Source organism: Gymnogyps californianus, chromosome 4, assembly GCF_018139145.2.
Source record: "Gymnogyps californianus isolate 813 chromosome 4, ASM1813914v2, whole genome shotgun sequence".
NCBI classification, from domain to species: Eukaryota; Metazoa; Chordata; class Aves; order Accipitriformes; family Cathartidae; genus Gymnogyps; species Gymnogyps californianus.
Window position 1 is genome coordinate 37,585,598 of NC_059474.1, and position 16,437 is coordinate 37,602,034.

The 16,437-nt window shown below is 39.4% G+C and overlaps 1 protein-coding gene across 1 annotated transcript in view; it reads right to left on the reverse strand.

Moving 5' to 3' along the window:
- Positions 1-16,437, reverse strand: part of TENM3 (teneurin transmembrane protein 3) — a 388,381-nt gene that overhangs the window by 85,343 nt on the left and 286,601 nt on the right. Inside the window, exons 6-8 of the mRNA XM_050895382.1 lie at positions 15,342-15,464; positions 8,463-8,677; positions 54-264 (exon numbers count right to left, since the gene is read on the reverse strand). Coding sequence (XP_050751339.1) covers positions 54-264; positions 8,463-8,677; positions 15,342-15,464 — 549 coding nt within the window. The remainder of the gene's footprint in view (positions 1-53; positions 265-8,462; positions 8,678-15,341; positions 15,465-16,437) is intronic.

Genomic DNA, 16,437 nt, shown 5'->3' on the forward strand with positions numbered 1-16,437 from the left:
AAAAACATGACCAGAGCCTAGCGTTTGGTAAGAGCTTTGAAGATTATGCTTACCTATAATTATGGTATTAAAAGACACTTGCTCCGCATTCTTCCCATCATTATAAAAGGCCAGGTGCCAGATGCCAGAATCCAAGTACTGGATAAAACCTGCCTCGTGGAGACTGACAGACCTTGCCTGCCGCCCCGCTCGCTCCGATTCCAGCAGGTTGCGTTGCTCTCTCGCAATCAGCCGGCTGCCATCCAGGAGCTCCACAAAGTCATACTGTGGGGAGCAACAGACAGGAGCTTGACAAGTCACAGGATGACCCACAGCACCGCCAGCTTCTCCACAACATCCTGACAATATGCCTGTATTTTGACCAAGAGTTTCCTTTTGGAGCAGGGAAGCAGTCTTTGCCCCTTGCTAAGACTTCAAACAAAAATGCCAACTAGTCCTCATGCTTATTAGAGTAGCTTTTTCGCTGACAAGTGGCCAATGAATCTATTACATATATTGGGGGAAGAAAACATCAGTTGAAATGAATCTGCAGTCATGAATGCCACCTGAATTACAGGTGAGAGCTAACTTTCAAGGTGTGTTATATGCATATGGGTTAATAATAATATCCAATACCAATAATCTGCTTTGCTTTTCATTTAGTTTCAGATGAAGGATTAAATTGTTCAATCCCCCTTTTGGACATTCTGGAGGAAGGAGAGCAAGAGCTTGACTTCCTATCACAGAAGCCCAAAAGAGGAGATGGAAAGCCTAAAACATTGCAACTGTTGAAAATGACAAACTGACAAAAAATATGGTACCTCAAGTCAATGGACAGCACATACTGTTTTGTTAACAACCATCATCCAACTTAAATGATTCTATGATTCTATGATCAGTGGGGCTTGGAAAAATGTAGCAGCACCTCAGCTGACACAACAAGCAAACTCACAACACAAGGTTTTATGCATGTTAAACTTAACTAGCACTAATAACACCTGGAGGGCTATACCTGCTCTGGGACCTGCACTGATTTACACTATCTGGGAGTCTGTTCTCCTGGCTTGAAAGATGTCTTCTGCACGTTTATCATGTAAAGATCAATGTGTAAATAGCAAAATTAAGCAGGTAGGAAAATTAAAGAGCTTTCTTGCTTGTGGTAGAGAGTCTCTGCTTTTCCTGCTGAGTCTGTTCACAGTTTCACTTTTACTCTGACACACGTTTATTGTATGAAGTGAACTGTAACATGTAAACCTCCAATCTTCCCAAACATTTGAGATCTCTCTCAAATGGAATTACATCCAGGGCCTTTTAAAGTAAAGGCCAGTATGTGTGAGGTGGGTTGACCCTGGCTGGATGCCAGGTGCCCACCAAAGCCGCTCTATCACCCCCCTCCTCAACTGGACAGGGGAGAGAAAATATAATGAAAGGCTCGTGGGTTGAGATAAGGACAGGGAGATCACTCGCAATTACTGTCACAGGCAAAACAGACTCGACTTGAGGAAAATTCATTTAATTTATTACCAATCAAATCAGAGTAGGATAATGAGAAATAAAACCCAAATCTTAAAACACCTGCCCTCCACCCCTCCCTTCTTCCCAGGCTTAACTTCACTCCCGATTTTCTCTACCTCCTCCCATCCCAGCGGCACAGGGGGACGGGGAATGGGGGTTGTGGTCAGTTCATCACACGTTGTCTCTGCCGCTCCTTCCTCCTCAGGGGGAGGACTCCTCACACTCTTCCCCTGCTCCAGCATGGGCTCCTCTCCCCACGGGGCCACAGGTCCTGCCAGGAGCCTGCTCCAGCGCGGGCTTCCCACGGGGTCACAGCCTCCTTTGAGCATCCACCTGCTCCGGCGTGGGGTCCTCCATGGGCTGCAGGTGGATATCTGCTCCACTGTGGACCTCCACGGGCTGCAGGGGGACAGCCTGCCTCACCATGGTCTTCACCACGGGCTGCAGGGGAATCTCTGCTCTGGTGCCTGGAGCACCTCCTCCCCCTCCGTCTTCACTGACCTTGGTGTCTGCGGAGTTGTTGCTCTCACATATTCTCACTCCTCTCTCCGGCTGAAGTTGCTGCTGCGCAGTAACTTTTCCCCTTCTGAAATATGTTATCCCAGAGGGGCTACCACTGTTGCTGATGGGCTCGGCCTTGGCCAGCAGCGGGTCCGTCTTGGAGCTGCTGGCATTGGCTCTATTGGACACAGGGGAAGCTTCTAGCAGCTTCTCACAGAAGCCACCCCTGTAGCCCCCACACTACCAAAACCTTGCCATGCAAACCCAATACAGCGTGAAACTGCTGATTCACCTGAGCTAGGATAACATCAGTTACCAGCACCAGAGAATCAGTGGTTTTACACCCTGACTTGTGACCTTCAGAAACTGCTCCCAGGACAAAAGAAAACATGATAGCCTTTGTCCCCAAACAAGGGTTTAAGTACTTATGTTGTCTTCTTGAAATTGCAGGCCAAAACTCACTGCTGTTGTAAGAATGTTCCTCCCCAGTAATCAGAATTATCTTCTTACCAGTCAGGATGTGAAGGCAATGTGTACTTAATATGCTTCTATCAACACCTGAGACACTTTTCCAGCTATGTCTGAACCAGCAGAATAGAACATAACGTGATGAGGACATGCAGAATCTGGTACCTCGGTATGCCGTCACTCTGAATGTACGTGCTGCACCACATGAAAATGAATGCAACCGTTTTGGGAGAGCACCAATTAGTCAAAAGCATTCAACATTCTCATTTGTCAGAGAATTAAATATTTATCATATTTTGTGAGAGAGAGAAAAACAGGTTTAGGTTTTTTTTTTTTCTTTTTCTCCTGCCTGGCTCAAGGACATTTCTTTCCACTTGTGTTTTTCACTAATATTTTAAACAAGAGAAAGCTCGGGGAGTTCTGAGTTTTAACAAGTCATTTATGGACATTAGGAGTGACCTTGTAATTTGTATACCTCAGAGGATCATTTTTTGTAGGAGGACAATTTCAGATGAAAACCGTATTTTTGATACAGCAACAAGTGATTACACTACTTGATTGACCACAAAGAGTATACTAATGGCAGACAAGCATAGTACAATGAATGATTTTGTATTTGTAATGTAATAAGGACATACGCCGTTATCAGAACACCATTTTAGACTACATTTTACAAGCCATACAGAGGGGAATTTACTGTTCAGTCTGTCCCCCAGCAAAAAACAATAATTGATCTTAACCCTTTTAAAGGCTGGTTTTTTATATTTAGGACACGATAACAGAAACAGACTGGAAAAACAATTATCTTCTTAAGCAAAAAACACACCAATTTTATTTTCCTCCTATGAGGATAAATTAATTACCTTTACATTGAGTCTAAATGTGCTGATTAGCCCTACCACTCCATTCAGTTTTGCTTTAAACCAAAGTCCTTTTTTTATTCTTAAAGTCCCTTTAAATAAACATATTGATTCTCTGGCTGCAATGGAACTGACATTTTTAGAAAGTGTCACAAAGACTTTCAGGCTCACATTGATTGGGTTTTGAATGGACAGCCACCGTCAATTATTTCTGGTTGATTTATTTATGATTCCCCAGAAAGAGAGAACTATGCATCTCAGATCGGTCTGTGACACACACATAGTGGCTGTGCTTGAGACTGATTTCGGCACCTGAAGAGAATACAGAAACATAACCAAAAATTCTGTCCTGATTACAATACATCAAACCATTTCCTACATGCTGTATCCCTATTATTTTGGATTATGGGACAGAAGGAGAGTTAAATTTGCTGCATTCTGTTATTGTTTTATGATGAAATGCTAAGCAACTGATAGAAATGGTTTAGAAACAGTCAATCTTGTTCCAAGATGGGGGTGTAAACTAAAAGACTTCTTGAGATCTCTTCCAAGCTCATTTCTATCGTACTTTCATTATGTCCATTGCAGTGGCAGGATAACTGGCATCAGAGGTTGTACAACTATGGAAAGATAGACTCCAGTTTCCTCCTACTGTCTGGTTTTAACTGGATACAAAAAAAAGAGGTGGATAAACAGGCAAAGGGTCTGGGAGAGAAGTGGAGAACAAGGTGGCAAATGTAACATGCAAGTTTTGCTTTATAGCCAAAGGTGACATGGAGAGAAGGCAGACTTTCATAGAAACACCGAAGCTGTAAGGAGGGAGCTAAAGAAGATGGTGGTGTGTGGTTATACATGTAGGGTATCATAGGCATATGAGCAAAGATATTGGAGGTGGACAGCTGGTAAGGAAACTCTACGAATGCTGGCAGAGTGCAGGTAGTAATCAGTTCTCTATTATTTAACATAAGATCTGAAAATTTAAATACTGACGTTTGAGAAACAGGCAGCAGTTGCTCATTTGCATAAATTTTGTTATTAGCACTTGTCACTCTGTGACTAGGAGATAAGGGCAGATAGCATTCAAGAGATACAGACATGAAGTGATATATGTGGGTGAGATCCTACTTTTCAAAGTCCTCATGAAACAACCCTAGCTTTACACATCCAGAGATGGGCTCTGAGCCAACTTTCATCATTCTGGGATGAGATCTTGGAGCTATGGTAGACAGATCTATGGAAATAACAGTTCTACGATCAAAAAAAAAAAGCAGACATCATTAAGGCATTGTATGAAACCATCGTAGTTAAACATCTGCTATGTTCTGCACTTCTGGTCTCTCCATCTTGAAAAGGCTGCCATAAAACTGGAGAACATTCAGAAAAGGACAAGGACGATCAAAGGCCTGAAGCAGCTTTCCTACAAAGAATCAGGAAACAGACTGGAAAAAATACAACTCACTGAAGATGCTAGAGATCTATAAATCAAGAGTAGCATGGAGGAGAAATTGGTGAGAAACTCTCCACTGCCTCTTCCAAAACACTACCAACAGGGTGTCAAACTAAAACTACCATGAGGCTGCCTCAAAACACGCTGAGGAGTATATTGTGAGATGTATAGTTAAGCTGTGAAACTCCTTGCTGCAAAATGTCACAGATGCTAAAAGCTTCCATGCGTTCAAAGGTGACTACGCAAATTCACAGGAAAAAAAGAATGTACCAAAGGTTGTAAAATACAAAGACAGCACCTTTGACTCAGGAAGTCCTTCAGCCTTAAAGCGCTGGAGGCCAGGAGTGTATTGTAGGAAGAATAACTACAAATCTGTCATGCTGCTATATTAGTCTCTACTTATCTGCTAATGGCTGCCATCACAGACAGAATGCTGGGCTAGATGGGCCTTTGATCAGACCCAGCGTGGACATTCTGTGTTTTTCTAATATGCTCCTATGACACTTGGAGCTATACGAGTAAGCTGTCTTGTCCAACGGAAGGATGCAGTGAAGCCCAGAAATAGCTTTTAGTCTGCCCCTGCCAGCTATGCCTGGCTTGCAGTGAAGAACTTTTGTCAGCACAAGCCATAAGGGTTAGGGGAAATAAGAAAACAATAAACAGATTTATGCTTGCAAACCCATCAATGTTCTATTTCATTAGACATCCTTTTCCCTAAGTACCTTATTTTGTGTTTATAAGCTACTTTGGTAAAATACATATTTTACCAGTACAAGTTGTGTCTTCATCAAAGTCCTGTGGTTAGGACTTTGTTGCAGAAAAGCCTAAACGGTTGAGAAATATTTTATTCCATTTTTCTCCCCCATGTGCAGGAGCATGGTGACAAAAAAACCCCCAACCGCTCACTGGAACTGCATTTTTAGGAGATTACATACATGCTTTATCTCAGGCACCTAAACCAGACATCACTGGGTTCAAGGCCATATAAACATGCTGATAACCCCACACCCTTGGGAATCTTCAGCAGCCCTAGAAGTTCACTAGGGCACTGATAAGTAAGCATGCCTAATTTTTCAAGGTATCAAGTATCAGTCAAATGGTTTGTAAAAAATACTCTAATTATATACCAGGCAAAAACAGGACAAGAGAGCTTGACCTATATCCTGGCAACAATATATCCAAAATGTCACAGAAACTACAGAAGATATACTAGCAGGATCACATATGATTCTTTCTGTTGTATCATACTTAAACATGAATAAGCACTCGGGCAGTAGGAATCCAAAGGGAAAGGAGTCTGTGTAACACAGATGATGGGAAACAGATTTAGTTATGTCCTTTTCCCAAGGTTTTGGATAAAGGGCACCCCTATTTCAGTCTTTTGCCAGGATAAGGAATCAAGTAAGGATCTTTTTGCATAGACGTATCTACTTGCATAACTTCTCATATAAATGCACAGTCCAAATCAGCTTCAGTTTTATTCGTTCTTGCCACACATGTATTCCCCTAGCTCCCATTATTACTGTTATCATTGAGATAGTATTTGTATTCGAAACGCTTATTTCCAATGGCTGATAACTTTCTGAATCAATTTTCTTTGAGCTAGAATTTCTCGTGCTTGTTGTCAGCCTGAGGGTGGGTGTTCATATGTGAAGGTCTGAAGAAAACCCATTTAATCATTTTTATGAGGATCAAATTTTTAAATAAAAATAAGTGCATTTTCCGTGTTCAGTAAATTGTTTGTAGTTTAATGGAAACTAAACTAAAAAATAAAGCTACTGTAACATTCTGTGATTTTAGCTGCATGAAACTCCTTCGCTGACACTAATTCTTCCTCTGTGGTTTGTGACTGCTAAATAGGTGATATAATTAGCAATATTTCTATGTTCTAGGTCTTTTAAAAGTTATGCCTGAAGAAAAAACAAAATAAATTTAAATAGTGCAGTAGCATGCAAATCAAAATAAAAAAATGTGGGATTAAAAGAAAATATTTTAATTTTGCAGTTATGGATTTGCTGTTGCAACTGCGTATCAGGCATAATCAGTCAAGCTTTATTCCAGTTATACCATTAGGTTGCTATATATGTGTCCAGGGCAAATCCATACACTTAAAAAAAAATAAAAATCAGTAAGTAAGACATTGCATAATTCTCTAAGTGGTGTAGAAGAGCATAAGCTCAGCTCCCTTTTCAGGTGGAAAAATGGGTCAGAGCCAGCACCTGGACAAATATTGAGCTGAAAGAAATCTAAACTTGGAGGGTCTTAAATCTTAAAAATAAAATCTGAATACAATTGATTCTAAAATACCATCTCAGACAATGATTCTCCCTTTCTCCTGCCAATCCAGAAGACTATTCATTCTTTTACACTTCAACTTTTCTGTAACTATGGATAAAAAGTGCTTCTTTGTTACTAGGCAAAGGCATGACCATATGCAATAAAAAGTGTCATTAGAAACCTTCTGAGGGGTGGAGCAGAATAAATCCTCTGGGATGCTTAAGAACATTTCAAGACACTAGATGTCTAGTGAAGACTGACACTTTTACAACCCCAGCTCACTGTACCTTCATAGACACATATTACTGATTTTTTCTTTTATGTATTTATTTAGTGAGACACCAAGCTGTAAATACTGTAGCATTTGCTCGTAGAACAAACTGAAACTTCCTTAAAAAATGTTGTTGTCTTGCTTGGAAATGTGGCGGATGTGGTCTTTGCCAGGCACTCTTGACCACATGTGTGGCCATAAGATGCTGTATTAGTGTGTTGGTTTTGGCTGGGATAGAGTTAAATTTCTTCACAGTAGCTAGTATGGGCTATGTTTTGGATTTGTACTGGAAACAGTGTTGATAACACAGGGATGTTTTAGTTATTGCTGAGCAGTGCTTACACAGAGTCAAGGCCTTTGCTGCTGCTCACCCCACCCCACCAGCGAGTAGGCTGGGGGTGCACAAGAAGCTGGGAGGGGACACAGCCGGGACAGCTGACCCCAACTGACCAAAGGGGTATTCCAGACCGTATGATGTCATGCTCAGCATATAAAGCTGGGGGAAGAAGGAGGAAGGGGGGGACGTTCGGAGTGATGGCATTTGTCTTCCCAAGTCACCGTTACACATGATGGAGCCCTGCTTTCCTGGAGATGGCTGAACACCTGCCTGCTGATGGGAAGCAGTGAATGAACTCCTTGTTTTGCTTTGCTTGTGCATGCGGCTTTTGCTTTACCTATTAAACTGTCTTTATCTCAACCCAGGAGTTTTCTCACTTTTACTCTTCCAATTCTCTCCCCCATCCCACCGGGGGTGAGTGAGCGAGCAGCTGTGTGGTGCTTAGTTGCCAGCTGGGGTTAAACCACGACAATTAGTTTGCTTAGGTTTTTAAAGATATGTTTATATACCACAGAATAAAAAAAGTACCTACAAATTCTGCATGAAACAACTCTGTATCTAAAGCATCATCATTGCTCACAGTATTCAGAACAGCTCATAAATAAGAACACCCCCTCATTTTAGATCCCATCACTTACAGTATTATAAATGTTTTGGACATCACATGAGATCAATGAAGTATAAAAAGTAAAAATAAAAATCAGCAAAATGGAAAAGGATGTAATCTTCAGAAAGAAAAAAGATACAAAAGATACAAGCTCACAGTTTTCAATAACATGTCCTACTTTTAATGCAAGCAGTTCTTACCTGAGTGTGTGAAGGTGGTAAGCCTTTTCGGCCATATACTCCAATCAATGCATCTTTCTGAAGGGATATGTTGAATTTTAGAAATTGTGGCTGATCAATGAAGAGTTGTGATCTCCAAAAAATCCCAGGGGGAACTTCTTGTATTGCTCTTCGGCCTATATCAAGTTCTCCAGAATCTATAGTGTTGTTTTCTTGCACAAATCCCCCCAATTTTCCTGACAGGTTAGAATAATAAGAGACCAAAAATTAGTATTCCTGTCTTGCTTTTAATCATCCTTCATATAAACTGTCAAATATTTAGAATCACCTCAGATAAAATGTTACCTGACAATCTTTCTGAATATAAAATCCCAGGGAATTCACTGATTTGGAAATAAAAAGGCAAAGATACCACAAATACCTACCAAGTAAAAATACTGTAACTCCCCTAAGCACTAGCATTATGGAAACTGTTTTGGGATGTACATTAAACTATTCATTTTTTTCCCCAAGTATTTTAACAGGGGTTTTCCAGCATAAAGTCTCACACTAAAAAAAATCTAAGGTAAAGGGAAATGCACCATGCAGATTTTAAGAATAATAGATACATAAACATAAGCAGTCAAGAGAACTAACATACAGTCTTTTCTACATTAAATATCATAGCATTTATACAATGCTAACAATGTCTGCAGCTCTGGTTTCCTATTTTTGGGTTTTTTTTGTGTTCCCCCCCCCAAAAGGCAATGTTTCTTGCTCCATTGTGCCTATGTTCTTATGCCTTCGCTCCCCATAATGCCTACATTCTCTGCACTCCCTAGCCTCAACCCCAAGCTTGTTATCACCTCCTTGTCCACACTGCCTCCTGAACAAAATGTATAATAGCATGTCAAAGCCTGGTACTTTCACTGTTTTCTACATCATGAATATGTATTTATCCTGCAGGTCAATTACTAGGAATAAGAACATAGCACTGAAGGGCATTAACGATTTTTCTATATAAAGCATTTGTGCAACTGTTGGTTAGCCTTAGGAGGCCAGTGATGATGGCTTGGAAATGCCCAGAAGCAGCAAAGAAGATGCTAACATGCAAAAGACACACGATGTCAAACGCCAACACCGAAAAACTGGACTACTGGTTGTGGCATTAAAAAAGAAGAAAATAAAGCAATAACTTCAGATACCCCCAATAAACTTTTTGTTCAAGTGGGTAAGTCCAGGCAACAGAGACTGAATCTACACTGCAGCTCGAGTACAGAACAGTATCATCCAATCTGCAAGGCTCTGTGCCATCCTGGTGAAGCACCATCATATAAATGAAAGGGGTAAACTGTTCCAGCCCAAGCTGATGACCCTGCAAGGCACTGGGCTGGAGGCTACGGACAGCATAGGTCTGTGACAGCTCTGAGATCTCCACATTGCCCCTGCTTGTACTGCACGGGCACATGCTAAATCTGGCAAAGATTACAAACCTTTCTCAAAGCTCATCAGCAAACAAATTGTGGTTTAGCTGTGGTAGTGTCTTCTACCGGCCAGATTCGTAGGAAACAGAACTACTAAGACTGATGCACTAAAGAAGTGGTTTGCACAAACTGTCACCACCCAGCTTTAACATCTAGGATGGTTTAGATGAGTTTGTATCAAGTCTGTTTGAGGCCAAAGGCTCAGATCTGATGTTCAGGCACTAACTCCATGCCGTGCGGCTGGACATAGGCAGTCTTGGAAGCTGGTGTCAGGGTAAAAGCCTACTTCAATCCGATGGAATCAGTGCTGTCAAATCTAGACTAAGATGCAAAAATGTGTGTAAGAACTTGCTTACCAACACATGACAACTCTGGAGTAAGCAAGTAATGCCACATTTAAGCAGCTGGCACATCAAGGTGAGCCTTGAGTGAAGCAATATAAAGAAAAATGGAACTGTAGTTACAATCTTACGGCCTGTTGTGTTTTTATCAATTTATACTCTTTTTTTCAGCAGCTAGTCTATTATAAAGATTGAACTAAACCCATCTGAATGTGATAAGCATGTTCAAGTGATGCTGACTTCTTTGCATACAAGTGTTCTGAAGAACTGACAATGTTCTGTTGCTGCCCTGTCTTTTATGTTCAAATTCTACATTATTCATCATTTGATGGAACAAACTGACACAACCTTTTTGCAAACATTTAGACTTTAAAAAACTAGATTAAAATCTGAAATGCCAGGTGAGGTCACAGATTGATCCTTGCCACTTTCTGTGCATCCAAGATGAACAGAGACTGCTGCTGAATTAAACAGGTACAGAAGCACTACTGAGAGGCCTTGAGTGGGGGCTTGTATCATCATCAGAGCTGTGCCACAACGGTATTGCAGTCATTGAAAATGTCTCACTTACAGGATCATCATATTGATCAGGGTTCTGCTGAGAAGAGACAGTGAAGTATCTGATCTTGGAGAAACCATTTTCTTCACACTTTTCAGGATGAGTCTGATGCTTTTCTAACTTTGGACTTAACCTTTCACAATATTCATATGTTATTCTAGAAGACGGATCTGTATTCACTATTTCGGTTCATTTAAGCATTTGTTTCTTACCACTTCCTTCAAATTTAAGCATGTTGTGTCGTATAAATTCACACACTGATGACTGGTAATCACTAAACAATAAACACTTGTTTGCAGTATTGATCTGCAGCTTCTCCTATTTCTACATTTGAAATGAAAAACAACTACCTCTTACTACTGAAAAGATGAACTAGACAGCTTGAGCGGGTGCACTTTATCAAACATTTTGACCAACTTGCCAGGAATGCCTATTACTGGCCTTCAACACTTATCCTTAGCAGATAATGATCTTACGGACTCCCATTTTCTTCACCAAAAAAGAGATAGTTTTACCCTGTAGCCACATGCCCCTTTAACACCACGCCACCTCTCTCAAAATTGTCACTACTTGTTTGCCCTCCTAAGAACAGGGCATTAATTATTCTTTGTTCCCTGTTGTATCTCAATGGGCATAAGAAAAATCTTAGTAGTGTCATAATTTCCTTTTCACTTTCTAAACAGTAACAGTTCTTATACACAGCTTTATATCAAAATTTGAAATGTCACGTTCATTCACCATTCCATAATGACATAACAGCCCAAATAAGAAACCAAATTTTAAAATACCTAGCCTCCTGAATATATTCTCTTTCACTATACTTCTTCTCTACCCCCAAAATTTCTTCTTTCACAGACCCTCCCCAAAAGACAATAATACAAATACACATAAATATTTATAGGTAAATAATATTTATATCATGATTTGTACTTATACCGCTAGATATACTATCATTTAATTTACAAAATACATTACTTTGCTGTATCACATACTACCTAATACATACAAACATTATATGATGCATTTGTGATACGAATAATCCAATGCATTATGCCTAATTAATAGGTAAAATACTTGTTATATTTAGTATTTGCAAATTGTATTTCAACTGTGTGAGGTCAGGGTGGACAAAAACCTGAGCTAAACAAATATTTAAAGCAATATACAATATTTAATTATTATACAAGAAAAATAATTCACAAATATCACTAAAATGACATGAAGCCAAACTCCCTCTCCTTATTTGCAAACATTCTATAGATTAAAACACAAGATATACTATGAATAACTGAGTATCTGTAACACAGAATAAGAATGAATGCACAACGAAAAATCAAAAATGCTCAACAATAATTGCTGTATAGTGTCACACATAATATAATTTTCCATCCTTCAAAGGCAGTACTAATTAGAATATTAGGTTGCAAGGCTGGATTTACAGTCAATAGCATGCTCTCCCATTCCATTGAATAACCTTGTATTCAGATATTTTTCTGAGACATCCTTTTGCAACAACCCTTTCAAGAAATGAAATCAAAATCCTCCTTAAAAACATACCTTTTTAGGAAAAAAACCCAACATACATCTAATTAAGAAGTTACTGTACCTTTAATTAATATGAGATACTGTAAACAAAAGAAAAAAGCTCAATACATATCAGTTAAAGCAAGTATAAAGTATTTTAATGAGTATAATCTCAAAAAGTGCATCTAAGTAAGGCAAAAGAAATGCCCCTTTTCCCATTCACTTTTTTCCTCTATTGCATTTTTTAAAAGGTATTTCTGAATTGCACATAGATTTTATATGATATAAAATAAAGCCAGCAACATGTGAGATGTGACCAACTCCTAGAACACAACGGTTAAACAAGCTCTGTTTTTTAACCTTTCTTTTCTATCGCCTAGTTGTAAAAACAGATAAAGCACTCATGCACCTCACGTAAATGTTTGTATTTGATTAGCATGGCTTACAAATTACTTTGGAGAACCTAAGCTGCAATGGCCTATAAAACTCATCATATACATAGAAAACATACATTCTTATGCCACCTTATGCAGCCCTGTCAGCAGCAGCTGGTATGTTGCCAGCAGTTTACTGTTCATATAGAGAGAAGCACTGGGAGAGGGGGAAAAAAAAAAAATCCACAAAAGAAACAAACAAAAAAACTTTGGGAAAGGCTTGTTCAGAGATTCAAGCTTCACTTAACAAATGATTTGCATTTAAGGATGATTTAACATGCTTTTACCGTCAATTTATGACTAGCTGTTTCTAGGTAAACCACAGCTGAATTTTCTTCAGAGGTCATAAGGATGCATTTTCAAGTTTAAGCTTTACTAATTCATCACACAAAGTACCTGTACTTCTGAATAGCAAATGAATACCTGGGATCTAGGACACAGTGGGCTATGATTTTCTGACCAAAGCAGGCCCAGGATTATCCAAAGTTTAGACGAGAGTGAGTCAAGGAAAATGCCTGGCCCATACAACACTGGGAATTTCTCCCATCTAAATCAGAGTAGCAGGATATTACCAGGGGGGTAAAGAGGGGCAGTACTGAAAGTTGTTCAGCTGTCAAAGTATCCAAATCAAGGCTTTATTGATTCTTCCTTACATTTTTCAGTAACTAGTATGACAGCACAGGGCCCCCCTCCTTAAATTTCACATATAGTCAACACACTTTCCCTTCTGCTTAACCTTCCTTCTGTGGTTTAAAATGTGTATTCTCTGGTCTGTCTGTTGTTTAGTATTGATGTATGCTGATAAATGACCACTTACCATATTCTGCAGAGGACAGCATTTTAACAGTGGATGGAATTAACTCTGTTCTCTTGTACAGTATTTAGGGACATAAGGAAGGAAAAACCAGATTTGATATACTTGTTATCTCCTTTTATTTTTGAGGCAAAGTATAACAGATTTTAATTTGTAAAAAAAATTAAAAATGATCAAGGGAAAAAGAACAATTTATATTTATAAAACATTTACAAAAAATGTATATATTTTATAGAAGAAAGTATATTGGCTACTCAGGGCAGAAGACAGTGGGATGATGAGCTGTCACTGCAGCATCAATATTCATTAACCATACAGTAGTTTTTTGCTATTCATTCAAAACAAGTAAGAACACAGAAAGAGATAATGAATATCTAAGTGCAAGAAAAGGGCAGTAGGGTAAAGGAAATGAAAAAAGAAAAAGACCTACTGGAGAAGTTTCATATGCTTACAAAGACGACAAAAAGAATGAACTGAGCTGTATCTTTTCTATAACTTGGAGCTCTGATAACTTGAAAAATTTTTAAGATGTCAACTGCTGGCAGAGGCTTCCTCCTCCTCAGTGGTAAGGAGGTCAGCTCTACCTTGTGAAAGGGAAAATGGATTTTTGTGTAATGAAGCAAACACCGCATTCATCAACCATTTAAATCAAGTTTTCCATTCAAAACCTATTGATTTTAAAGCCTGTGTTAGCCAAAAGTGCACAGGCTCTTAAATGTTTTGAGAATCTTAAAGGGCAACATGGAAAAAGGTCGATAAAAAATAATCCCTTTATGTGGTTTGTATTTTAAAAGCTCCTACAACAAAATTAATAAAGTTTGTTTTTTTTTTTCCTTTATATATTGGTTGGATGAGTCAGACTCAATATTATATGCTAGAAACTTTGAGAAAACAAATGAGCGTATTATACATGACCTATTAAATTTCAGAGAGAAATTAAAGAAAAAAGAAGAAAACATCATCATCTGTAGAGAAAAACACAAGCCATTCCATAGGGAGGTCATCATGCCATAGGAAGCCCCTTTATCATGAACTGCCTTCTAAACACAGCTAAGAGAGAAGCTTCGAAAATATGCAAAACCTCCCTAAAGTGCCTTTTCTGGTGCCAACTCTTCAGAAAAAGAGATTATGTCCCCCCTGTCACACAGAAGGCTTTTGTCTGAAAACTATCCAGAGCTCGCTGGGACTTCCAAAGATTGAATCTCGGTATCAGGTCCCCCTTACGAAACAGTGTGTCCTGTCATCTCGGGCTCCCTGGCTTTGTTGTGGCCATTTCAGCAGCACAAGACCCCAGCCACCCCAGCCTCTCAGGCACGATGGTCCGAGCCAGCCACAGCACCATCCTGCTACCTCTGAAGACCTCAGAACAATCATTACGTTATCAAAGATTTTAGAGTAAGTGGAAGTTCTGCTTCTCTGGATGTGATGAGAGCTTTTCTATCCTCATCAAATATTACATGTAAATTCCCATGAGGAATTTTGGTTGACAGCCAGCTTTCCTAGTAAGATCAACACTATCGTTCGGGATCCATCACTCCCTTCACATGCTAGGTAGGAGGAACGGTGTGCTCTTTTCAATTGGAATACAACTCCTGTTTAATATCTACATATCTATTTACAATTACTATTAATTACAAATGCTCTGTACTTCCATTAAATATACGGAGTTTTGGAGGAAAAGTGTTAAAGTCTGGCGATGTAAATAAGACACAAAGAAAGGAAATGCTCGGAAAGAAGGAGAGAAATTGGTGCCTGTTTCACTTACCATTTTCTCCAGCAGGTACTGTTACAGGATGTGTTGGCACAGTATCAGAATTCACTTTTCCATTCTCAAATGTATCATTTTCAGTTTGCTGCAACTGCCAGTTGAGGCCAAACAGATGCATTGCTGGTGGTAAAGGATACAGGTTATTTGATGCTCTTAACCACAATGACAAATCGCACAAATAATGGCTTTCCACGCTTTGCAGTGGAATAGCAACTCATACATTAAAAAATTAAATTACAGGAACAAGCATTCACAGACTAATAGTTCAACTTAGCAACGGCACTAAGCAATTACTACCACTGTCCTTTAATGATACAGTGCTTTCGGTGAACACAGTTGACAGAAAGCTCACCAGTCTCATTTTGAGTCTTTTACCGGTCCCAAATCAATGTTCAAAAGGATAGGCAGTAATTATGTCCTTTTCTCTTTTTTCATTTTTGATCCTTCTGAAGAGACGAATCATTTAAGTGAGCTCCTAAATGACCTACTAAAATAAATCATTTCACCAGCAGACGGATCTGTTCTGGTTAGTCAGAAAGGGAAAAGAAACAACGCAAGAAGAGAGGAAGGAGGGTGCTGTGGGTGTTGCAGGGCTAACCTAAGACATGAACACTCCTTTTCATGCTGTCATCAACACCCTGCGCAATCTCCAGTTACGTGCCCATTCCCCACGCTAGTCTACAGAACGAGGACCAGGACCATTAGCAGAGCTGGAGCCACTGGGGCACTTTGATAATGATAATGATAATGCATAAGCTACGTTTCTGAACTACTTAATTTCCTACAACTACGTTTATTAGAAAGGTGATACCATGTTAAAAAGTTTAGCTAAGCTAATTATGAAAGACAGAGTCAACCTTCCATGGTGTTAGGGGGAACTACTTAAGGAACCTTGATACCACCAGAGATTAATGAATGAACTCCCCGTCTAAACTTTTAGAGCAAAAATATGGGGGGGGGGGGGGGAGAATCACCTTAATGCTATACTGTGATACACATAACATATGCAATTTCTTGCTATCTATGGTGTATTTCCTTCTCTTCCAATGACTCTATGATACCACCAAAACTAATTTCATTGTAATTACTCTAA